We start from the raw sequence: 25,352 nt of genomic DNA on the forward strand, positions 1-25,352 counted from the left end.
CATGCTGTAATATCATTAAATTTATAACATTACTCTTAGGGAATTTCACACATTTTTTTAACTAGGGAAATTGCCGATTAGTATGGATGAAAAGTACTACAAAAACCACTTGAACAAAATACCACGGTAAATCGGTGTACCGTGCACCTGTAAACTGTGCACTTGGCAAGCAGCAAATTGCTACTAAACAATTCACTGAGAGGTCTGTATGATAAGGGGCTCAACAAAGGCAGATCAAAAACTGATTCCTGCATCTTTTATGACAGAAACTAAGGTTAGATTTTTAGTTGTTTTCCACACAATACTGTAATTACTTTTCTTCAGTTTTTATTCTTTTTTTCACATGAACAAAATAATTCTAGAACAAAATATTATAGCTTAAAATTTGGAAAATATTAAATAAAAAAATTAATTAATTAAAATTCTCTATCACTAGAGAACAAAACAGGACTCGTTTGTATCTTAATGGTGAATAAAAAAAATTAACCTCAGTACTGCAAAAGTGTATGCTAATTCTGCATTCAATCCTAGAATTTCCCCTGATATGCTTTATAATTAAAATAAAAACAATTACTTCTTAACACATTTTGCTACCAGACTTCTAATTATGCATCTAGATTTGCTCCTTAAACATGCTTGGTTACTTTTTATTTCATGTCTAAGCAATGATAATGATGATAACAACACCAATAATAATAATAATAATATCATCTCATATATTTATTTCCAACATATGGTCTCATTTGATACCTGGGGAAAAAAATGCATTACTGCGAAGCATTCCCTGCTGAACACGTAAGACTTGGTTCTGTGGTGTCCAATGCAAGGCCCCGCAACTGCCCTATTGACCACTGCATGGCTACTACATGGTGAGTACAATCAATACAACAAAGTACAAAAGTGGTAAATTACATAACATGATGCCGATTCATGTTTAATGCAATCTGCAGAGCTCCTGAGCAAAAAATGTATGCCTCTTAAGAAATGCAACCTGTATGCACTGTACTTGGTAAATGCATCACACATCGATGTTACTGGTCCTTTTAGTCAAAATATGTAAATATGTAATTTTACATGTCAAGTTCTACTTAAAACTTACCGTATGTAGCGTGACACGGCAAAAGAATCAACAATACAATCCTGTAAAACATGCACATTGTAAACGCCGCGATGCGCATTATCTATGCATGTTTTACAACGAACATGGCGAATCTGCACTGGGTTCACTCGTCTAGACGAAGCTTATAACGTTCAAGGTCGATCTTCTCTTTTCTCTGTTTTACGGCCTTTGTTCAAGAATATCATAACTTATTGTATGTGTATCGGCTTTTACATCCAAAGTGAGCAAATTCTAAACTCGACTACAACACAATGCGGGCAAGAGAAACTGTATACACTTTGGGTTATACCATGTTTAGACACCGATGACGCCACTTAGACAAGAAGGGTTTTATCGGACGATTACATTTGGCTCCTGGGGGTTGCAACTAATGCATTATTCTCTTGACACAAATCGACGGCAAATCAAATGCTGATAAGCAACAACTCTATGTAGAAACAACTTTGCCCAAAGATTAATAATAATAATAATAATAATAACAATAGGGTTTGGAAATCAAATTTTTAAAAAATATCGAAAAAGCGGAGATATTTATTTTGTCAACAACAAAAATAATTAACTTGAGAAGACGAAGAAGAAGGACGACAATGATGATGATGATTGTGGTTTCTTTTGCTGTGCTATTGAATTAATTACGTTCTCAAATTCTGAACGCAATCTCGAAGCTACAACTAATACTCAAGATTCCGAGGATGGTAATCAACCATTTTAAAAACTCTTTTATCGATTTAGTTCCTTCTTTTTGGAACTCTCTACCCCTATGCATACGAAATTCTAATTCCCGTGCCTCATTTAATGCATCATTAAAGAAAAAGTTGAAAGAAATATCAAGGCCTCCCAGTATAGAATGTTATCATTGTATAAAGAGATAATCTGTGAATGATGTATTCTGTGTAACTATGATTTCTGACATGATGAAATGTGTATGACCAATATTGTCCTATGTAGAAACTAGTTTTAAATCAATGGTGTGCCAGTATACCAGAGTGTGTGCTAGTCCGAATTTCCTCTGACCCTTGCCACCCCATTTCTGATATTTGGACATTGATGTTGGGGTGTAGGTTCAGAGTCAAATGCCTGTCTTTGAATTTGCCAACACCATCTGGTGTCGGCATACGGTGGCCGCTTACTAGCCGGCCTAGCAAACTTGAACGACTTTTCATCGAGGCATACCTGCATGATGTCGATAGGAATATTATTTATTTTCTCAAAAATCGCGAGCATAGCATTCGTGTCTTTAAATCTGCAGACTGACAAGACAAACGTACATCATTGCTGAAATCTGAAATTTGACCTTGATCTCCATTTGAATTTCGAGTCACATGACTATACAACTCTCGCAACCTACATGTCAGTGACATCAGTTAGTATGATAGACAGGGTGATATGTCAGAATGGGTCATGGGGGTAATCTAAGGTATTTTTGTCACTCTATGATTTTTGTTCCCATTCAGATTATTGTTTTTCCTAAACATCAAGCTTGGGTCGAGCACCTGTGAGTGAGATTGGGCGGTAATTACTAGCCATTAGGCTATCACTTGTTTGATAGAGACCAAGCCTTCGGGATGTTGCAAATGTCCAAAGATCTTTGAAAAGGTGTTTAAGCACTGCTGCGAACTCAGAAGACGTATATCAACCTTTTAAATTGTTTAATTCATGTAGCAACTTTTGAACTTCTTTTGTCTTAAGTGGAGAAATGCCCTGTGCGACTTTTTTTTGGGGGGGGGTGTTGAGGGAGTGATTGGAAGGGTGTTGTTTTGTTTTGGGGGAGATCTTTCGTTGTTTTGTTTTTTGTTTGTTTGTTTGGGGTTGTTTTTTTTTTCTGTGTGGCGTTTGATTGATTTCCAGAATGGTTGTGAATCTGAGGACGAGTTTCCAATCATATTGTTTATGTAACTGATACGTGAATTTGCTACCTTTTCTATAATTTCAGCTCTTTAATGTTTCCATTTTGTTCTTAATTTCTCACTGCATGTACGCTTTATTTTAGCAAGAGTCTTTCTTCTACGAATGTTGTTTTCGAATGTTGTCTGAAATCCAAAGCATCGAAACAACCGATGTACTCAGTTTTGAGGGATTTTATTAACTTTTCAGTTCACTTCAAGATCCCCCTCATTTTCCAGTTTTGCATTAACATTAGATTTGTCTCCATCCAAATTTCCTTTGCTAAACAAATATAATTTTTGACGCTTTTCTTGTTGGGATGATACATGTTCCTGTATAGACAGGTTACATGCTATAATATCGTGATCACTAAATCGATCAGGTGAATGAATGTATGAGAGTTTGCCGTGTAACGAGGCCAGGACGAGGTCTGCTATATTTATAACACGAATTGGAATGTCCCCTGTTTAAAGCCACGGTCATTCATTTTAAGAAGCAACTGGACCGCTGGGTTACTAAGCAACCAGTCTGCATTTTGTGTTTGACCAGTTGATGTTCTTGTAATAAAAATTCCTCGTAACATGTATAAGGGCGTTATTTTCGTTCTGATCTGAATCTATTTTCTCAAGTTGCTCTTTCAGCTAGAGAATATCGTCACAATGACGTTGTTGTTCTTGTTGTGGGCGGTGGGGGGTCAGAACTTATGCATAACTGGTCGAGGAAGAACCCGGTAAGAACCACCGACCCACGGTAAGCTACTGGCAAGCTTTCTCACATACCCAGGTTGGCCGAGTCCGAGACTCGAACCTAAGCGGACAGAAGTGAGATGTCAGTGATCGGTAAGGGCGAGCGCTTAAGCCCGCTAGGCCACCTGGGGCCCCATTATAATGACTACTTGTCCCTCTTTGTCAACTACCTATATAGTGGAATTGTCAATTCATTCACTACGATTTTGGTCCACAGATTCCTGTCCAGCGTCCTATTCAACCAGCTATATCCGTGTAAGATCATTATATACGGGTAAAAACACCCCTCCCCACATAAGGTTCTATCATTAATATAAATAGTATAATTGCATTCCACTGGAAACAACTCTGAGGTGGTGATAGAGTTATCAATTTTATTTTGTTGTATAGCAACAGTGTCAGTTTTTTTTTTGGGGGGGGGGAGGGGGGAGTAGGAATTGTACAAGAAAGTAACTCCAACTTTTTACCCTAATGCTACTTATGTTCATTGATACCAAGTTTCGATTTTTCTTAATCGGTTTATTGTTTTTGTATCTTGGTTTGTAGAGGTGTTGCCACCCCCTTCCCGATTTAAGATACTGAATGTTTTTTAATGTGTGTTTTCGTTTCAATAAATAAGCCAGATACATTTAGAATAATACATTTAGAATGTCACATTTAGGGCATATCCAAGTGCAAGAGGTGGTTTTAATTTCATGTATCAATTGCTCGGCACAGTGTGATGCACAAATCAAGTACTGTAAAGTAGTGTATCAAGTGCCCAGGAAAATGTTGTGCACAAATCAGGTACTGTATGGTAATGTATCAAGTGCCTACGACGGTGTGGTGCACAAGTCAGATGCTGTATGTTAATGTATCAAGTGCCGGGGGAAAGCGGTGCACAGATCAGATACTGTATGGTAATGTATCAAGTGCCCGGGAAAGTGTGGTACACACAAATCAGATACTGTAAGATAATGTATCAAGTGCCTGAGACTGTGTGGTATACAAGTCAGATACTGCAAGGCAATGTATCAGTTGCCTGGGACAATGTAGTGTACAAACCAGCAGTCTGATTCAAATCAGATCTCCACTGTCCTGCATGTAGTACAGTGGAGATCTGAATGCAATCAGATTGTAAAAATCAGATACACATCAAGTGCCCGTGAGATTTGAAGACACAAAAGAGATGTTTGTTGAGGCACTTAAGAAAATATATATCCCACTGTAATTCGAGTCTCAGGTAGGAGAAAAAAGGAAGAGGAAATGACGATAGTTATTATGGTGACGGGGAAAATAATGGTAAATGTAATTATCATGTTTAGTTATAAATGTCCATTTTTTAAAATTTCACCAGCATAAATTCATTGTCGCCTCTCTCCAATGACGCTGATACAGTGGCTATGGTAATGACCGTCTTGACATCGTCATCATAGTAGTAGTAGTAGTAGAAACAGCAATAAAAGGGTCAGGATTAGTAAAAGAAGCAATGGTAGCAATGTAGGAATAGTACTGGCAGTTACAGAAGGAATTGCAACAACAATCGGAAGAGGAGCAACTCCACAAGTGTTGATAGTGCTCAAAACGCACACGTATTGTTGTGATAATATTTCCCGTTTCGTTCTTTTATTTTATTTAAGAGCGCAATTGCAGCCGTGGCATTATTCAAACCTGTCACATATTCTGCGCTCTTGCAAAATGACGGTGAATATTCATGTATTTTATTGTTTGAAGGAGGCGATATTGAAACCACTGAGCATTAATTAGGCACCAATTACGGATATAAGTACTTTGTGGGACAATTTCACCACCGGAAAATCTGCGCTTTCCTCCCTTACTTAAATTATCCACTTATCACCTGCTAGCACTGCGACAGCTTTCTGCACTCCAAGGAAACTTACATGTTAAGAAGGCATTACGGTTTACAAATTACGACCAATCTGATAACCGAAGTAATCTCGGGCGCATGGTGGCATAGAGTAACCTTGGTGATAGAGGGCATTGGATAATCCAGTGCTGTTCCGATTAATCAAGTTCGTTGGATATTCGAATTTGAGTTAAATACCCAATCAACTGAATATAGTAATGCAGCGATTTTAGCTCGAATCCAGTTCCCGCTATTTCCGCTCTTAAAGAATGTAGGTTTCTAGACAAAATCCTTGGTTTTGATACGGATATCGCATGGGAAAATTGTAACATTTTACATTTCTATTTTCGGTGAATTTTTCTTTTCTTTCTTTAAGTCAATTTTTGTCTGAATTCAAATCTCCCTCTCCCCCCCCCCCTCTCTCTCTCTCTCTCTCAACCAAAGATGAAGGACAATAACAACCAGAGTGTATTTGGGGGATATCACCAGATCTCCAAGCATGTTCATTCCCAGAACATCATCGATAATATTTTTTGTTGTTGATGTTTCTTCAGAATTCAGGCGATGCCATTGTCGGTGGCAGTCGCGAGTAAATAACTTCACATCATATTTTTTTATTTAAAAAAAAAAGCTTCGTTTGCAAGATTAATAATTTCATCAAAGAAGCTAAATAAAGGAGAAATGAAAAGGAGATGCTATTTAAGCATTAAAACGAACGAGAGTACGTCAACGACATATAGTAAAAGCTTTTTTTTTCTTCAGTTAGACGTTGCACAACGTCAGACTTAAAGAAAGAATGAAAGAAAGACAAAAGAGTGAAATTCCCATAGTGGACATCCCAAAACTTTAAAATATCCAAGACACTTGATTGCAATAAATGTTTAATACACTTCACTTTTAAAGACTATAGCCATTTTCTCCATTCTGTTTCACATACATACATGATCGTTGCTAAAATTGCCAAAATATTTTTCGAGTTTTGAAAAGACTGTACAAGGTAGATCGATATGGGAGAGAGAACCTCCGTTAGCATGTACGGTAACTCCGTCTTGTAATGACGTCACACTAGATTAAGATTTGTCCAGTTACGTCACAAGAATCAAGCGAATCAAGATACGGAGATCTCGTTATAAGGGTAAGAAATTATTTATGTTGGACAGTGTCTTCCTTCAAAATCTATATCAACATTTACAATGGTGACCAGATACGAAACTGGGCGAAAAAAAAAAAATGTCGGGTCTCATCGTCACAACAAGGGTAGTACGATTTTTTTTGTTTTTCTTTTCTTTTTTTCTTTTTTTTTTTTTTGGGGGGGGGTTACTGTACAAGTCACATGGGTCATGTATGCGCATTTACTAATTTTAAATTAAATATAAATTGTTATTTTAAAAATTTACACTAATTTTCTGTAACCAAAGTATATTCAGTGCTGATTATTGAATGCTCTGCACATTGACTGTCACCAAGAAACTTCCAGACGAAACTTATCTATCGCTATGGACTTTTACAATGGTGGCCATGTACTAAACTTGGATCAAAATAAGAGCGCGTCGAGTGGAATCGTCACAATCGAGTGTAGTGCCAGTTTGTTTATGAATATGCGTAGCTTTCATTGTGACATCATTGCGCGCGACATTCATTCTGGATTGTACTGGATCACACATTTAAGTTCATTTCGTCCAAAAATGTATACCTATTTTGAACATTGATTTTGCCGTATGCACCTCTCGCCCAGTCTAAATAATGACCTTCCAAAGGAATATGGATGTCTATGAATCCAAATGAACTGAATACTTGCCACTTAAAGGTATGTAGAATCAAATTCTCAAAAATGACACCCAGTAATGAAATAGCCGGTGTCGAATGCCTACTTGACCTGTGTGGCTTGTACTGTAAAAAGTTACACGCATTGCTGAAATGGTACTGAACGCCTACAGAACCTGTATGACTTGTACTTTCGCTATATTTGAAAAGTGTAGAATAGCTAAAATAAACCAACCCTCATAAGAATGACATCATCGAGAGTGAATCAGGATTTCAGTGTTGATAACGCTATTACATATTTCCCACACGAGTACAGGCAAGTGCACGCACACTTGCACCAATATATCAACAGAAGACGAAGTTTCACGTGAGCATGTGATTCATCTACAATGCCTGTTCAAATCGAAATCTACAAATATCGTTCCTTTCATTTTAATTTCAAATCTTTTTTTGTCATATCATTTGACTGATGAAGACCTTACAACATTTCCTTCCTTTCTTCAGATTCGGTGTTCATGACAAATTGGATAATATTGGCCATCGTCGGAGGTGCTGTTCTGAAAATATCGTACGTATTTCCCACCCCACCCTCGATTATACCACAACATTTATATCAGCATACTATTTTAACGAACTGAAATTTAATTTATCCATTTCATTTTCACAGTATGCGTATATTGCCATTAACTATATTGAAAACTATCTACGTCACAGATATACTTAACTGCTTGAATACACGATGATGTAATGCGTATATTGCCAACACTCATAAAATGCACATATTGCCAACACTCATAAAATGCGCATATTGCCAACACTCATCAAATGCGCATATTGCCAACACTCATAATACGTATATTTCCAACACTCATATTGAAAACTTTTTACGTCACTGATACTCAAAATTAAATGAATAAAAGATAATGTAATCCGCTGATTCCCAACCTTGTCGAGTATGACGACCCTTCTCAACTTAAAAGTATGTCGCGGACACCTCATGCTAATATTTGTGTTTTTAGGCTCGGAATCTATGCGAATTCTCCGACCCCTTGGAATAACCAGAGGGGGGTTTCCACAGTTCACATGCTGGGAACCACTGATGCAGTGTATATATTGCCAATGATCATATTGTCATCTTTCTACGTCACTAATAGGGGCCTCAGGTGGCCAAGTGGTCCAAGGCGTCTTTACAGTTCATGGGCATCTCACCTCTGCCTTTATTTGATTCTTGGCATTGCCAGAGTGGGTATGTGTGGAAAGTTGTCAGTAGCTTACCATGGGTCGATGGTTCCGTCCCGGGGTTTTCTCCACCCAATATATTGGCCGCCATGTATACAAAATATCATGTGTTGAAAAATGACGTTAAACACACAACAACCAACCATTGGCACTAATACGTCACCGACTTGAATGAATAAAATATTAACAATGCTTAAGTAAAATGAACTCAATTAGCAGTTTTACGTTTTTTAAAAATCCAAACAGATTCACCAAGCCCCACTCACCTTTGAGAAATGTGTAAAAATGCGCATGAGTGAAAATTAACGAAGAAAATAAATAAGAAAATGGAAATGTAATATAACCGGTATGACTGGCGATGATAAAATTTAGCACCATTGATAAAAAATTTAACATCTCCTTACTCGATGCCAGTCAAAGGTATGTTCGGAGCTTGCTTTTCCGGAGATTATGGATTATATTGTGTGCAAGAGAAAGAGAGAGAGAGAGAGTTTTGGCTTTTTAACATAGCTTTATAAAAAAAAAAAATATTTAGTCAAATTGCCATGAAGTATGTAGTGTGACATTTGAAAGTGAAGTCTAGCACTGGGGCATCATGTTCCACCCAATCATATTTTCCTGACACTAGGCCGACCAGTCCTAACACTAACCTCAGAGAGAGAGAGAGAGAGAGAGAGAGAGAGAGAGAGAGAGAGATTTAAAGTAAATGTGAACTGACCCTCAACCAATATTATATATTATCACTACCGCCGCCAATAACTAAGCAATCAACCATTTAATCATTTGCAGTCCAAGCCTACCAACCATCCAAACCACTCCTTTCCGGACTTTGCCCCGGGTGGCCAATTGGTCTGAAACGCTCGCCTCTGCCATTCACTACCATCTCACTTCTTTCCGCGTGGGCTTAAGTCTCGGGATCAGCCAATGTGGGTGTGCGAGAAAGCTTGCCAGTAGTTTCCCGTGGGTGGGTGGTTCTCAGCGGGGTTTGGCGGGTTCTTCCTCCACCAGCTATACAAGCCGCCACGTATAACTCACCATGCGCTGCAAAATGGCGTTAAACCATAAACAACAACCTTTCCGGATTTTTATATAATTTAAATCCCTTTCTGCAGACAATGACATTTTGTATCAACACACAATTCATTTTGTTTCAGGATCATTATGTGTGTTTCCTGCTATTATGCCTGGAAGAGACGTAGCAAGGTATGGTTTGAAAGTAGAGCTGGGCACCACGAAATATGTTGTACCGCGGTATACCAAGGTTTTTCTGTAAATACTGCAACACATATTATGGTATACTTTAACTATATTAGTGACTTACAATTTCATTTTCTGGGGCAGGAATTGGTATTTAGTTTTTTTTTCCGGGTCGCAAATAGCTGGTAAAAATCTTGCTCTGATTTATAACAAAATAACACCGTATTATATCCATTTTAAATAACACCGTATTATATCCATTTTAAATAATACCGTATTATATCCAGTTTAAATAACACCGCATTATATCCAGTTTAAATAACACCGTATTATATCCATTTTAAATAACACCGTATTATATCCAGCTTAAATAACACCGTATTATATCCAGTTTAAATAACACCCTATTATATCCATTGTATTGCTTGAAAAAATAAATGTAACGTATCTCGCTCGAAAGAAAATCGTACCCACCCACCCACCCCCTCCAAAAAATAAGTGATCAGTACCTGACAGTAGATGAATTTTGTTACGTGTTTGCTATTTGATGCATAAGTTGTAATCTAAACTTTAACTTACGTCTGGTGATTAGGATTAAACTGCAGATACTGTAGCTGACACCGGTCAAAAGTGCTGATATTAGAGATCTTGTTTATGAAAATAGAAAGTGTTGACACCGAAACCTATAATTTACTAACTACACTATTGCTATAATAGGCAGGGAAACTTTGAGTGGGATGCCAACAGCCGGGAAAGTTATTTATTAACCCCAAGTTTTGTGACGAGTCGGATTTTGCCTGAATAACTTTCACAACATCTCATTCGGTCGCCATGTTGGCATACTTAACACGTGTCCAACATGTGATTAAAGGCTCAGCAATATATTTGTAATGGTGGTGCTGTACAGATTCGTATTTTGCATAGGGTTATATTTTTAAAGAAAAAGAATTTCCCTGGTTTTCCTCACTGGTTATACTGGTTATTTAAAAAGACCTGTACATCTTAGGTATTGTTCACAGAACTTTTAATTTCCTTTTTTATTTTTATTTTTGTATATGATTAATGTGTATAATATGATTTATACAGTATACAGCTTAGCTTTATTTCAGATGTGCTCCTTTCAAAAAACTGCATGCTCTGCTCGGTCATTTTCACTATCTGGACTTCAGAGGTAAAAAAAAAACTTTTAAAAAGCGCCGATAACTTTTTTCATTTTACATTTTATACATTTGGTAATTCATTCATTGCACTTTCAGAAGCTGGTATTATCTACTCGGGCAAAAGTCGCTTCCCTATTTTAACAACTGCTAAAAGTAGTGTACTTTAAATTAATTCAGGCTGATTTTTTAGCACTATTTCTGTGTGTGTGTGTGTGTGTGTGTGTGTGTGTGTGTTTGTGTGTGTGCATATGTGAGATATTTGTATTTTTAATGTAGCTTTAACACTTTTTTCAGTTATATCGCTACAATGTTTGCAGTGTGGCAGTTTATAGAGATGTCTAGCACTGGAGCATTATGTCGCAGACATGTAGCATCATGCCCCACCCAGTCACATTATCCTTGACACCAGGCCGACCAGTCCTAACACAAAGGGGTTTGAATCCGCGATCGCCCGCATCCCCGGCGCACGCTCTAACCACTTAGATACCGGAGTGGTTTTAGTTAGCTGTGTGCCTTGATCATGTACAATTTCCACAAGTACAATATCCAAAGAAATTTAAACCACAGTACATGAAAGCAACATAGAGATATGCCAACATTCTCACCACTGGGCATGGTGCAAACAACTTCACCTTACACCCACCACTTTCAGAAGTTCATAATATCTAGAGTGCCCTCAATATTATATACTAATTTGTGACCTTTGGGTAAAAATATATATTGTTTTGGAATTATTTTGTCACGAAAATTGAAAACACGCTTTTGAGACCATTAAATTTGTAACAAAATTAGTCATGAATTTCCGTACCGTGGCATACAGGTACACTGGAAAAGTACCGTGGTGCGTACCCCCACCCCCATCCCCCCGGGAAAGAAAAATTACAGCGGTAAATCGGCCTACCCGAAATACCGCGCACCTCCTTTTCAAAGAGTATTCAGTAGACTTGATTGCGTTTGGGGTTTCCCCCTTCAGTAAGTCACGCGAAACCATTACAAAACTAAAGATAATTCTCCCGATTTTCTCTAAATTGTTTGGAATATTGCCCTCTTATCTGTAAGTCTTCATTTACTGTGCAAAGGAGACAGGCAAATCTAAATCGGTTCTGATTTGCAGGACTATTTCAGGATTGGATTCAAAGTTGACGCAAAAAGTAAATGAAGACCATATATAACGATAATAACGAGTGTTTTCGAACTCACGATCTTTTTTTCTTCTCCTCAGTTCATGTGATGATTGGCGTTAACGAGTGTTTTCGAACTCACGATCTTTTTTCTTCTCCTCAGTTCATGTGATGATTGGCGTTTTTAAAATAAATTGTCCCATCAATTTTACTTACTTAAAACGAAACAGTTCACAGTAGTCGAATATTCGATTGAAATATTATTTCGAGATCGAAGGTTACACTATATGTCGAAACAGGCATAGGCAGTGTCTTCATTGTTATTTTTTAAAATAGAAAATGGGCATTTCAAGGTGAAAATAAAAGCAAAGACTAATTCCAAGTTTCAGTCAGTCTGTCAATAATCAAATAAATTAACGCTGTTTTTATGATTAACACTGACGTTGTGGTCAATCACAAGGAGGGATCAATTATGAGAGATCAAAAACGAAACTTATTGGATCACTAATAGTGACGAATAAAGTGACTAAAGTAACAGGGCTGCAAAGAATTTGTTTGAATTCAATATCTCACATTTATATATTGAGTATAATAATAATAATAATAATAATAATAAAGACTTTATTTTGGTAACTCATTTAGTTACAAATGAGAAACTAATTTACCCTAAGGTCCTTTATTATGTACATATAAGACTTATGTACATATAAGATATAAGCTAATAATACTATGTTCACACACGCGCGCGCGCGCACACAAATACACATCATATAAATAACTATTCACATAAATGCTACATTGCTGAAGAAATGAAAATGAAAACACAGGGGGTGGGTGGTATAATATGTACTTAAATAAGAACACCATTTTTTATGATTTCATCCATCTAATACAACTATTGTCGAAGGCAGATATGCTTGGATCTCATTTAATATTATGTAGAATGTTATTCCAAACAACCGCACCTGAATATTAAAATCTATTTTTTAAATTGTGCTCTTTAAGTGATTTCAGAATTGGGTTACCAGTAAATGATCATTCCTGTAAAATGGCATTTTTACAATGTTGCAATGTATTCATTTCAGTTAAATATATCACATTTGTATATTTTAATCGGTATGCAAAATACGCAGATGAAATAATTAGATAAACAAATAAACAGACGTGAGCAGAAAAATAGATATACAGACATCTTGACATGCACGATTCAATAATTATGTATTCATATAAATTCATACGGGGGTTGTTTTTCTGTTTTTGTTTACAAAAAGTAAATAAATGGTATGCTTCCTATATATATATATATATATATATATATATATATATATATATATATATATATATATATATATATATATATAACATTGCTTGTGATAGTTCAAGAATCATACTCAGATGAAAGAATGTTTAAAAATTAAAGATACACACATGTTTGAAAATAGCAAGTATTCAACTGCATGGATAAACATTAATTTGGCACACAGAGCTTTAGCTATCAATCTTTTTCATCTCATGTTGCCACATATTTTCCATAAGTTACAAGATTTTGCATTTAAGCCAATTGCTATTATTAATTCTGGTATGAAAGGTCTATTAAACATATTCGTTTCAGCATTTGGATGCTGCCTATCCGATAGGTTTAAATATTACATTAAATACCTGCCATACCTGGTAAGTACGGCCAGCTGCCACGCCATACCTGACAAGTATGGCCAGCTGCCACGCCATACCTGATAAGTACGGCCAGCTGTCACGCCATACCCGGTAAGTACGGGCAGCTGTCACGCCATACCCGGTAATTACGACCAGCTGTCACGCCATACCTAGTAAGTACGGTCAGCTGTCACACAATACCTGGTAAGTACGGCCAGCTGTCACGCCATACCTGGTAAATACGGCCAGCTGTCACGCCATACCTGGTTAAAATCACGCTACATGCTTTATATATTTTTTTCTTAAATTTTGTTGTGTTTTTACCATTGAATTAGGAAGGAGAATTATGATACTATTGATATTGTTTGTGCAAATATAAACAAAGCAGCATAACAAAAAGGTACTGATAGTATCAGTCATAATAATAGTATAGTATAGTAATACTAAGAAATCTGTAACTTCATGACTATGTTGTACATATTGCCAGTATACATATTGCCTGTTATACATATTGCTAACCATTATACATATTGCCTGTTATACATATTGCCAGTATACATATTGCCTGTTATACGTATTGCCAGTTTACATATTGGCTGTTTATACATATTGCCATTATAGATCTTACCTGTTATAAATATTGCTTGCCAGTATGGTTGAGCATAAATAAAAGAAATTTGCTCTTATGGGCGCCCACACATACCCCGCCCCATGCTTTCACCTCTAAACATGCTAAACACATGTAAAACGTAATAGTTGACCACTGCACTCCCCCCCCCAAGAAAATAATTCTGTGTATGCCTCTGCTTTCTCTGGGTGAGAGAATAATGGATATATTTCATCTAGTGCTTGAAAATTTCAGATGGGTCGAAAATGTTATATATGTAACCATTCATAAATAGTTTTTTTCTTCTTCTCATTAACTGAGAACGCCATCTATAAATCCTAGCCGCACATCTGGTTTCAGAAAAGCATTTGCTCCAAAATTAGTTTTCTAAATTTTCAATGAATTCCTAATAAGGAGCCATAAGACGACCCATCGCTGTACCTACCTTTTGAACATAGTTAGTCTAACCAGGCTGAAAAAAGTTATTTTCGAATACAATTTTTATTAAATTAAAAGTGTTTTCTCTGGATAGTCTACATATACTTTTATCCTTATTAAGGTAGCATTTACTTGCTTCAAAACCACCAGTTTGTGGTATACAACACCATCAGAGTGTGGTATACAATATCACCAGTTAGTTGTATACAATACCACCAGTTTGTGGTATACAACACAGATCAGAGTGTGGTATACAATACCATCAGAGTGTGGTATACAATACCATCAGTTTGTTGTATACAATACCATCAGAGTGTGGTATACAGTACCATCAGAGTGTGGTATACAATACCATCAGTTTGTTGTATACAATACCACCAGTTTGTGGTATACAACACAAATCAGAGTGTGGTATACAATACCATCAGAGTGTGGTATACAATATCACCAGTTAGTTGTATACAATACCACCAGTTTGTGGTATTACCACCAGTTTGTGGTATACAACACCATCAGAGTGTGGTATACAATACCATCAGAGTGTGGTATACAGTACAATCAGAGTGTATTATACAATACCATCAGTTCGTGGTATATTTGTGTGGAGAGAAGTGACATGAAGTTCAACTAGGAAAGATTTGATCAATAATTTCGGAAGAGATTTCAGTTTGCTAATTAAATCTATAGTGTCCTTGACATTCGAACATAGCGATGTCATTAAAGGTTGCAGACCATGATCGCTATATTTAAATATATTATCTAGTATACGAGTTATACGCATAAATCATAAATCTACCAGGTTATTCCAAAGGTAGTGATTTAACATATAAATAACACACTTATAAAAGAAAAATATTCTGTACGAAGCTGCACGCGACTCTTCACTACGAAAGATGTGCATATAATAATGAACTGCATCAAATACTAGACAGTTTTGCTTACTGCTAGAGTATTGTACAGGGGAAGCAATTCGGACGTAAGGGAAGCAACTTGGACACTGTCACTTGCAAGAATTTTATTCCTATATTGTCAAGGAATACTCCCATGAAAATGTTTATCATGCCTGCCCAAATTTTGTCTGTTAATCGCAAATGGTTTAACAGTTATCCGCTTATGATTAAAATAAAATACGTGCCCGACAACATTTGATTGTCTTTAGCACATTAATTCAAGTCAAAGTAATGTTATAATAGCAGGATAGTGCACCCGTCTCTATCGAATTTAAAATCAGTGTATACGACAAAATTCTTTTAAGTACCGATGATATCATGTCCTTTTTCCGCTTCCTGTGCACGCATTGTAAGCAGGGCGGGGGTGATTGGCGGAAACATAGAAGTTTTAAAGCAAACTGCATGTTCTGGATGAAACCAACAACTATTTACTAAAAATGGATTAATATTATATCAGAGGCTTCTTTCCCGACCTAACATAAGTGGCACGTGATGTTCCAATTGCTTACTTCGGTATGGTGGTACTCTACAGTTCGTATTGTGCACAAAGTTAGATTTTTAAAGAAAAAGAATTTCCTCCGATTTCAGGTGTTGTTAAAAGAACTTTTAATTTCCTTTATAGTGGTGTATGAATGATGGGTCTATTTTGGGTTATACAGTATACAGCGTGGTCGTACTTCAAATGTGCTCGTACAAAAAAAATGTTTAGTCATTGTCACTTTCTGAGCTTCAAGGGTAAATTATAATAAAAAGAGCCTTTCACGGTCTTTACTTTCTATTTATTTTGTAATTTATTCATTGTACTGCCAGAAGCTGGTATTGCCTTCTCTGGCAAAATTCGTTTTCCCTATTTTAATAACTACTTCAGTTAGTGTATTTTAGACTAATTCAAGCTAACTTTTTTAGCACATAGAAGCAGTCATTTTGGTTAGCTGTGTGATTAGATCTCGTAAAATCTCCAAATGTACAGCACGTAAAGAAATTTCAGTAACAGTACATACAAGTAGCATAGAGGTGTGCCAACATTTCGCTACTGTGCTTGTTGCAAATGCAAACAAGTTCACCTTATGCCTGTCGTTCTCTTACAAGTAGCCTACGTAATATCTGTGAAGGAATAAATCATCAACATTTTCTCGAACAAGAACTATTTTTTATGCACGAACCAGGGCATGTTTTTAAATTTGTTGTTAGAACGTTTCTGTAGGACCTATACGATGACGTCATTTTTTATAAAGCTGATCTCTGAGAAGACGTAATTATTTTAATAACGCTGATCTCTAAGATGACGTCATTTGAAAAAAATAACGCTGATCTCTGAGAAACCAATTGGATACAACGACCTAAACATGTATTTCAATTCAGTTTGAGGATACAGTAAAGGGAAACCGGTCACGGTTTTACATATTAGTGTTGCTGACTTGTAATTATACATACATACATACATACATACATACATACATACATACATACATATTAGTGTTGCTGACTTGTAATTATACATACATACATACATGCATACATACATACATACATACAATCTTAAGGTGTTCCTGAAGAAAACATCGTGACCGAATAGTCTAATGTCCCGGTAGGCAGAGCGCTCGCCTTAACAATTCACTGGCACCTCACCTGTTTCTGTGTGGGTTTGAGTCATGGACTGGGCCAGCGTAGGAGAGAAAGCTTCCCAGTAGCTTCCTTTGGGTCGGCGGTTCTTCCCGGATCTTCCACCACGAGATATACTAGTCGTCATGTGCTAAAAAATAGCGTAAACCCACATACTACTATTACCTTATTATTCATGTTTAGAATAATGTTGGGATCGTGCTACATTTAAAAAAAATCACCATTTAAGAAACTTAGATACAAAGGATCGATCATTCACGAGGAATCAAGTCAAATATATTATATCGTGTACGAGTCTTGGCGTGAAAAAGATTTAAATTATTCGGCAAATTTCATAAATTTAATTTAAAACGAGCATAAATGTAAGGCTCTATTTATCATATGACTAAAAGTACTGAATTTATTTAACAAATCGCAAAACATCGTAAAATGACATTACAAGAGTAGTCGGCGATTCCGTCTTCACGCATTTTTTAAATAAATTTTGCACGACATTTCAACGCAGCTTGTATTGTCATTAGGTGTCATTTTATGTGTTACACATACATATGGGTATATTCACTTAACAATTAGTCACGTGATAAAAGAAGAACAATTACTATGTTTTTGTATCTGCATTCAACGATAATACTCGTAGCACGCTTTATAAACAATTTTCAATAATTCACAAGCACAGAATCTGTATAGTCATAATGGTATACATGCCCTTTTGTTGTACATGTATCACGTGATAATCATGAGAGGATTGCCAACTCCAACGCTAACCGTGAAAGACTGCCACAATATATGCTTGAAACATAGAACTAAAATATGCTTATAATAGCCATTCAATCTAGTTTCAAACCCAGTTCTCTTTGAAGCATGTAACTACTATACGTATGTAAGTACCCGTATTTAATGTTTCAAAACCCAGTTGTCTTTGTAACATGTAAACAGTATACGTATGTAAGTACCCGTATTTAGTGTTTCAAACCCAGTTGTCTTTGTAACATGTAAACAGTATACGTATGTAAGTACCCGTATTTAATGTTTCAAAACCCAGTTGTCTTTGTAACATGTAAACAGTATACGTATGTAAGTACCCGTATTTAGTGTTTCAAACCCAGTTCTCTTTGTAACATGTAAATACTATACGTATGTAAGTACCCGTATTTAATGTTTCAAAACCCAGCTCTCTTTGTAACATGTAAATAGTATACGTATGTAAGTACCCGTATTTAATGTTTCAAACCCAGCTCTCTTTGTAACATGTAAATAGTATACGTATGTAAGTACCCGTATTTAATGTTTCAAACCCAGCTCTCTTTGTAACATGTAAATAGTATACGTATGTAAGTACCCGTATTTAATGTTTCAAACCCAGCTCTCTTTGTAACATGTAAATAGTATACGTATGTAAGTACCCGTATTTAATGTTTCAAAACCCAGCTCTCTATGTAACATGTAAATACTATACGTATGTAAGTACCCGTATTTAATGTTTCAAACCCAGTTCTCTTTGTAACATGTAAATACTATACGTATGTAAGTACCCGTATTTAATGTTTCAAAACCCATCTCTCTTTGTAACATGTAAATACTATACGTATGTAAGTACCCGTATTTAATGTTTCAAACCCAGCTCTCTTTGTAACATGTAAATAGTATACGTATGTAAGTACCCGTATTTAATGTTTCAAACCCAGCTCTCTTTGTAACATGTAAATAGTATACGTATGTAAGTACCGTATTTAATGTTTCAAACCCAGTTCTCTTTGTAACATGTAAATAGTATACGTATGTAAGTACCCGTATTTAATGTTTCAAAACCCAGTTCTCTTTGTAACATGTAAATAGTATACGTATGTAAGTACCCGTATTTAATGTTTCAAACCCAGCTCTCTTTGTAACATGTAAATAGTATACGTATGTAAGTACCCGTATTTAATGTTTCAAACCCAGCTCTCTTTGTAACATGTAAATAGTATACGTATGTAAGTACCCGTATTTAATGTTTCAAAACCCAGCTCTCTTTGTAACATGTAAATAGTATACGTATGTAAGTACCCGTATTTAATGTTTCAAACCCAGTTCTCTTTATGACATGTAAATACTATACGTATGTAAGTACCCGTATTTAATGTTTCAAACCCAGCTCTCTATGTAACATGTAACTACTATATGTATATTTATATTTCCGTTTAATTTATTTAATGTGATTTGAATGGAGTTTTGCCTACTTGACTTGTCATGTTTAATGTAGTAAACATTAAGTTTCCTTGAATTTCAGTTCAATAGTGGAAATTTCCGTGGGAAATTTTGGTTTTCTAGAACACTTCATCGAGTCATGCGGGTATTTGTGTATATAAATATATTGTGTCGTAGGTCAAGCGGGTATTTGTGTGCATATATATATATATATATATATATATATATATATATATATATATATATATATATATATATATATATATATATAAATCTACCGAGTCGTATGTCAAGCGGGTATTTGTGTATATAAATTTATTGAGTCGTAGGTCCAGCGGGCATTTGTGTATATAAATCTATTGAGTCGTATGTCAAGCGGGTATTTGTGTATATAAATCTATTGAGTCATATGTCACGCGGGTATTTGTGTATATAAATCTATTGAGTCATATGTCAGGCGGATATTTGTGTATATAAATCTATTGAGTCATATGTCAGGCGGATATTTGTTTATATAAATCTATTGAGTCTTAGGTCAAGCGGGTATTGGTGTATATGAAGGTTTGATAAAAAATAAAAAAAAAATAAAAATATTCGTTCTTGGTTCATAGCAATATCTGGCGATATATGACCAGAGTGTGCTGTAGAGTTCTGATATTACTGAGGGACTTAATTCATCTAAATTGTTCATTAGAATTTCTACGTGAGCAATGACAGCGTGAACTAAACACTATTTTCGGATTATTGAGAACTCATTAAAACTCATTCTGAATGGGATCAGTGTGGTACACCAGGACATTCAAGACTATTGGAATTAATTCATAATATTATATATTCGTGGACTTTTGATAGGACATTTAGGATTATTTGAGATTCAGTTCACTATACCGTGTCTCTTAAATGTCCACTTTGTAAATTATTTGTTGATTTTACTAAACTTGCTAGTTTCACATCTTTCTGTTATATAGTTTAAGAACAAGAAACGAAACAATATAGTCAGCATAAATAGTTTCAAACCGAGTTGTCTTTGTAATTAAAATTGATGCAGTAAAATAGCTTTAAGCAAAATGTAGCTAAAGGTAAGTATGAGATAGTGCATTCGGCATTTATCATTATCCGTATTATAAAAAAATAAGAGGGTCCATGGGTTTTGTTTGTTTTGTTGAAATTCGTATTGGAATATGAGTTTCTTTTCCTGGATTGGTAAATAGGCCATTTATAAACTGCTGGTTAGTAAATGTCAGCATATTTTGTTTTATATTACTCTTTCAAAATACTTGAATTGTTTAAATACGGCACGGATATCTGTCGCCAATATTGTGCATTGAAAGGTAACGTGCCCAGTCAAATAGTGGTCATAACTCAATAATACGTTGTAAGAAGATGAAAAAAAAAGAAAAAAAAAAAAAGAAACGAAACGACAACAACAAAAACAAAACGAACAAATAATAACATAGCCTGGTGAAAACCACGACTGACCTAGATGTTTCTAATGAAAGCCTCTTACTACATTTAAGTTCAATCCTTGAAGTCCATCAAACGTTACTGAGCAGCAATAAAAATGGTTGATTTAACGTGATGAGATGAGAAACGACAGAATAGGACAGACCGGCATGTGTGACACGACATACCAGCTCATTAATATGGCGTGGTCATAAAAATACTCTACTTATCTCTGAATCCTTTAATCTCTCTCCACGTTAGACTGCAAGTACGTCAAAACGAAAATCATAGCAGATCAAAGACAGCCTTTTTCATTTGAAAGTGTAACATATTTCTTACCAATGTGCACCTTGATAACATACGTACGTTTTACTAGATGATGTAGCATATTCAATTGATGTACATTTAGATTTCAATTTAGACCTAGCCCTTGCATCTAAAGTCTATCAAAGTCTATTAAAATGGAGCTTAGGGAAAGGAAGGGGGGGTATGATTTTTTTTTTTTTTGGCGGCACATCAACACATACAAATGTACATAGCCCCGAGGCAGCTGAATAAAATGCCTTGCCTAAATACACCATAAGAACAGAACCGTACTCGTCTGAGCATGCTCATCTTCGCAAGTCAAAGTTCCGATGTGATGACCATATTTACACCTTGGCGGATCGAACAGATATTTCAGTGCATTGCCCTAGCGACATCTATGAGTTGCCTCCCCTTGTATATGATGCCGAACAGCGGTGTATTGTACATCCGTCGGAAATGGTGGTGGCAATCGAGTTATAAAGGATACTTTGTAAGTTTAACATTGAAAGTATGACCGAGTACCAGAGGGAAGCCGTTATGGTGGCGCTCTACAGTTTCGTATTTTGCATAGGGTTATACTTTTAAATAAAAAGAATCTCTCCGGCTTTTCCTCACTGGTTATACTGGCTATTTAAAAATAACCTTATATATCTTAGGTATAATTGAAAGAACATTTAATTCTCTTTATTTTGGTGTATGATTGATGGGTGTAATATGGGTTGTAGAGTATACAGATTGGCCTTACTCCAGATGTGCACCTTTCAAAAAAAGTGCAAGCTCCACTTGGTCATTTTCACTTCCTGAACTTCAGAGGTAAATTGTATAAAAAAGAGCCGATAACTTTTTTTTTACATTTTATATATTTGGTAATTCATTCATTACACTTTCAGAAGCTGGTATTGTCTAGTCTGGCAAAAATCATTTCCCCTATTTTAATAGCTGCTACGGATATTGTACTTTAGACTAATTCAGGCTGATTTTTGAGCACAAGGGAGCAGTCATTTTATTTAGCAGTGTGTTTAAATCATGTACAGTTTCCAAAAGTACAATATCCCAAGAAATATTATCCACATTACATTAATGTAGCATAGAGGTATGCCAACATTCTCTCCATCCACCTCACATACGTCACTCTCTCAAAATTATATAATAACTGGTGAGCGCCCCCATAGATGTATTGGAGTGAAAGGTTTTTGAACAAACACGGACCTTCCGTGGAAATTGATTATTTATTACTCCATTCAAGTTATGTGCTCTGCTTGTCTCGATCATGTAGGAACAGTGTTCAAAATTGAACAATATAATTTTCATCCAATGAAATTCACAGACCCGAAACACAGAAATATCTACTCGATACGCCAAGTGCAGATATGGTTATGATATCGGAACTTTGGCTTGCGAAGATGGAGCAGGATCTGCACCCGCGATATTTAGCCCGCGAGACTGGCACGCTAACTGATCTAGCCACCGCGGCAAGGAATGATTTTATATTTATTGCAAAACGACGAACTTATTATCTCATTTCATAGTCTTAAAACACTAATTCGTTTCAGGTTGATTAATTTCTCTATATCTGTCCTCATTAAGCTGTGTCATTTTTGTGCAGGAAGACGACGAAGAAAGTCGTAGACTTACAAGAACCAAGGAGGCTTTCAGCAACATTATTATTCCACTTCAGTGTCTACCACCTGCAAGCCGAACTTCCCTGCTTTCTTTCAAGAAATGTTTACCCCAAACCAACATAGCGGACGAACACAGTATGCAAGAGCAGAATATCGACACCATCACACTGGAGGAGTATTACCAGAGCGTTAAGGCTCAAGCTGCGCAAGTGCGTTGCAACAGCTCGCCTAACCTTCATGGTACATGGTCAAAGTCAATTGTAACCATGGATACGAAATGAGCCGGGTTTTCAAGGTCATATTTGATAATTGATTCTAGTGGAAAGAAGATTACAAATACTATCAAACAAAGTGAGTCATATATTATTTGTAAAAATGGCAATATTATGGTAGGTCAGGAAAATAGTGAAAATAAAGTCAGTTCATTTTGTTTTTAAACGCAATGTAAATAAATCAGTGCGTCGTATGCAGAGGAGATTCGGATACAACGACGGCTAATTATTCCATGTGAGTTTGGAATAATATGTACACCAGAATGTCAATGTCTCCAGTAACTAAAGACAACAATTTAGATTTAAAAAATGACAAGTCGGCCAAATGTACTTCCAAACAAGGAATTTAAACAATCAGCGGGAACTTGAGATATGATAAATAAATTGTCTTAAACTTGCATCCCAAAGACATTTAAGGACGATGCTTTTGCAGCTGATGAGGTGATAAAACAAAATGGATTTTTTTCTTCGAAATGTAACGAGACCAGTAGCTGTGGAAAGATTTTTTATCAGCCATGTCACACCTCACAGTCGTGATTAGAAATCTACATCGGATAACATTCTGGTGTATTGTAATAAGAGCGGAGATATGGCACACAAATCTGGAACAAACAAAAAACAAAAAACGGCCTTTTAAGTCAACTGAATGTAATAATGAAAGGACTACGGATGCGAATGATGATAAGATTCCATCATGGGGTTTAGGAAATACAATCAAATAAAAAAAAAAAAACATTATACAAAACCTTAACAAACATTATCTATGTGACATTGACCTCAAGACAAATGGTATAAACTAGTATGTAACAGAATGAATTTTAGCTTCATCATGATTCATGCCAGGTGTGACGAGGTTCTCTCAAGGGGCTTGGGAAATATAAGCAAATGAACAACAATGAACCAAAACTATGGAAATAAAATTCTATGTAACATTGACCCTAAGGCACATGGTACAAGCGACTATGTCGTAGAATGAATTTAGCTTCGTCACGATTTGTGTCACGTATGACGAGGTTCTATCAAGGGGCTTGGGAAATATAAACAAACAAAACTAACACACCATAACCTTAACGCATCCCCCCGGGAGGTAACGGGTTCGAACCTCGGCCGACTCATACCAAAGACTTCTGAAAATGGTTCTAACAGCTGCCTCGCTAGGCGCTCAGCTTTAAGAGGTTAGTGTTAGCATTGGTCGGCTTGGTGTCAGGATAATGTGACTGGGTGGGACATCATGCTACATGTCTGCGGGATGATGCCCCAGTGCTAGGCATCACTATGAACTGACACACTGCAAACATCGTTGCAGTATGACTGAAAAATTGTTAAGGCTACGTTAAAAATCCAAATAACACACACGCACACACACACACACACACATACCCTTTCCGAGCCCCGCTGCATATAAGGCTGGGCTTGTATACATGATTCAGATATCTCAAAGCAGTAAATATCAAATATATAATGAGGTACGATAGACTAACTTACGTGTACTAGTCTGTTATTTTGACAGGATATCTAATTATTTGAAGGGTGACACTAGACTTATTATATATATATTTACCACAATAAACTTAACATATTTTTTTTCCAGTTCTTGCGGCTGTCCATATATGTTTATAATTCATGTCCTTGTTAATAAATTTTCCATATATATCCACATTCATGCCTCTGTCAATAAACTCATTGCATATACTCACCACAATTCATGCCTCTGTCAATAAACTCATTGCATATACTCACCACAATTCATGCCTCTGTCAATAAACTCATGGCATATACTCATCACAATTCATGCCTCTGTCAATAAACTCACCGCATACACTCACCACAATGTATGCCTCTGTCAATAAACTCATGGCATATACTCACCACAATTCATGCCTCTGTCAATAAACTCATCTCATACACTCACCACAATTCATGCTCACTAAAATGGACATAAAAAGATCTAATTCCAGATTTAACTCAAAGCACGGAAGTTCCAAGTATGTAAGTTTGTCCTATTTTTTAATATCCTGCCATCGTGCTCATGATACGAAAATTGCAATGCTTCATAGTTTATTGCTCTTAGAAAACTTCAAAAGTTATAATACTTCTAGAGAACAGTAAGTGTTGATATTACAATAATACTAAATTACTGAAAGGGTTGATATTACAATATTCATAGAGAACAG

At 36.1% G+C, this 25,352-nt stretch overlaps 2 protein-coding genes across 3 annotated transcripts in view; one reads left to right on the top strand and one right to left on the bottom strand.

The window, feature by feature from the left end:
- Positions 1 to 1,410, bottom strand: part of LOC149792312 (uncharacterized) — a 162,779-nt gene extending 161,369 nt beyond the window's left edge. The window contains exon 1 of the mRNA XM_089970887.1: positions 1,100 to 1,410. Within this exon, the coding sequence (XP_089827013.1) occupies positions 1,100 to 1,178 (79 nt within the window). The 5' untranslated portion in view covers positions 1,179 to 1,410. The remainder of the gene's footprint in view (positions 1 to 1,099) is intronic.
- On the top strand, positions 733 to 24,835 carry LOC149792313 (uncharacterized). Of its 2 annotated transcripts, none has more exons than XM_089970888.1 (4): positions 733 to 869; positions 7,865 to 7,928; positions 9,754 to 9,802; positions 22,891 to 24,835. In XM_089970888.1, exons 1-4 carry the CDS (start codon positions 821 to 823, stop codon positions 23,185 to 23,187), a joined length of 459 nt encoding a protein of 152 aa, XP_089827014.1. In that variant the 5' UTR covers positions 733 to 820; the 3' UTR covers positions 23,188 to 24,835. The 2 variants fall into 2 exon arrangements, with proteins under 2 accessions (XP_089827014.1, XP_089827015.1); XM_089970889.1 differs by lacking the exon at positions 733 to 869 and adding an exon at positions 7,260 to 7,403.
- The last annotated feature ends 517 nt before the right edge of the window (positions 24,836 to 25,352 follow it).

Source organism: Sinohyriopsis cumingii, chromosome 9, assembly GCF_028554795.1.
Source record: "Sinohyriopsis cumingii isolate HCF-2022 chromosome 9, ASM2855479v2, whole genome shotgun sequence".
NCBI classification, from domain to species: Eukaryota; Metazoa; Mollusca; class Bivalvia; order Unionida; family Unionidae; genus Sinohyriopsis; species Sinohyriopsis cumingii.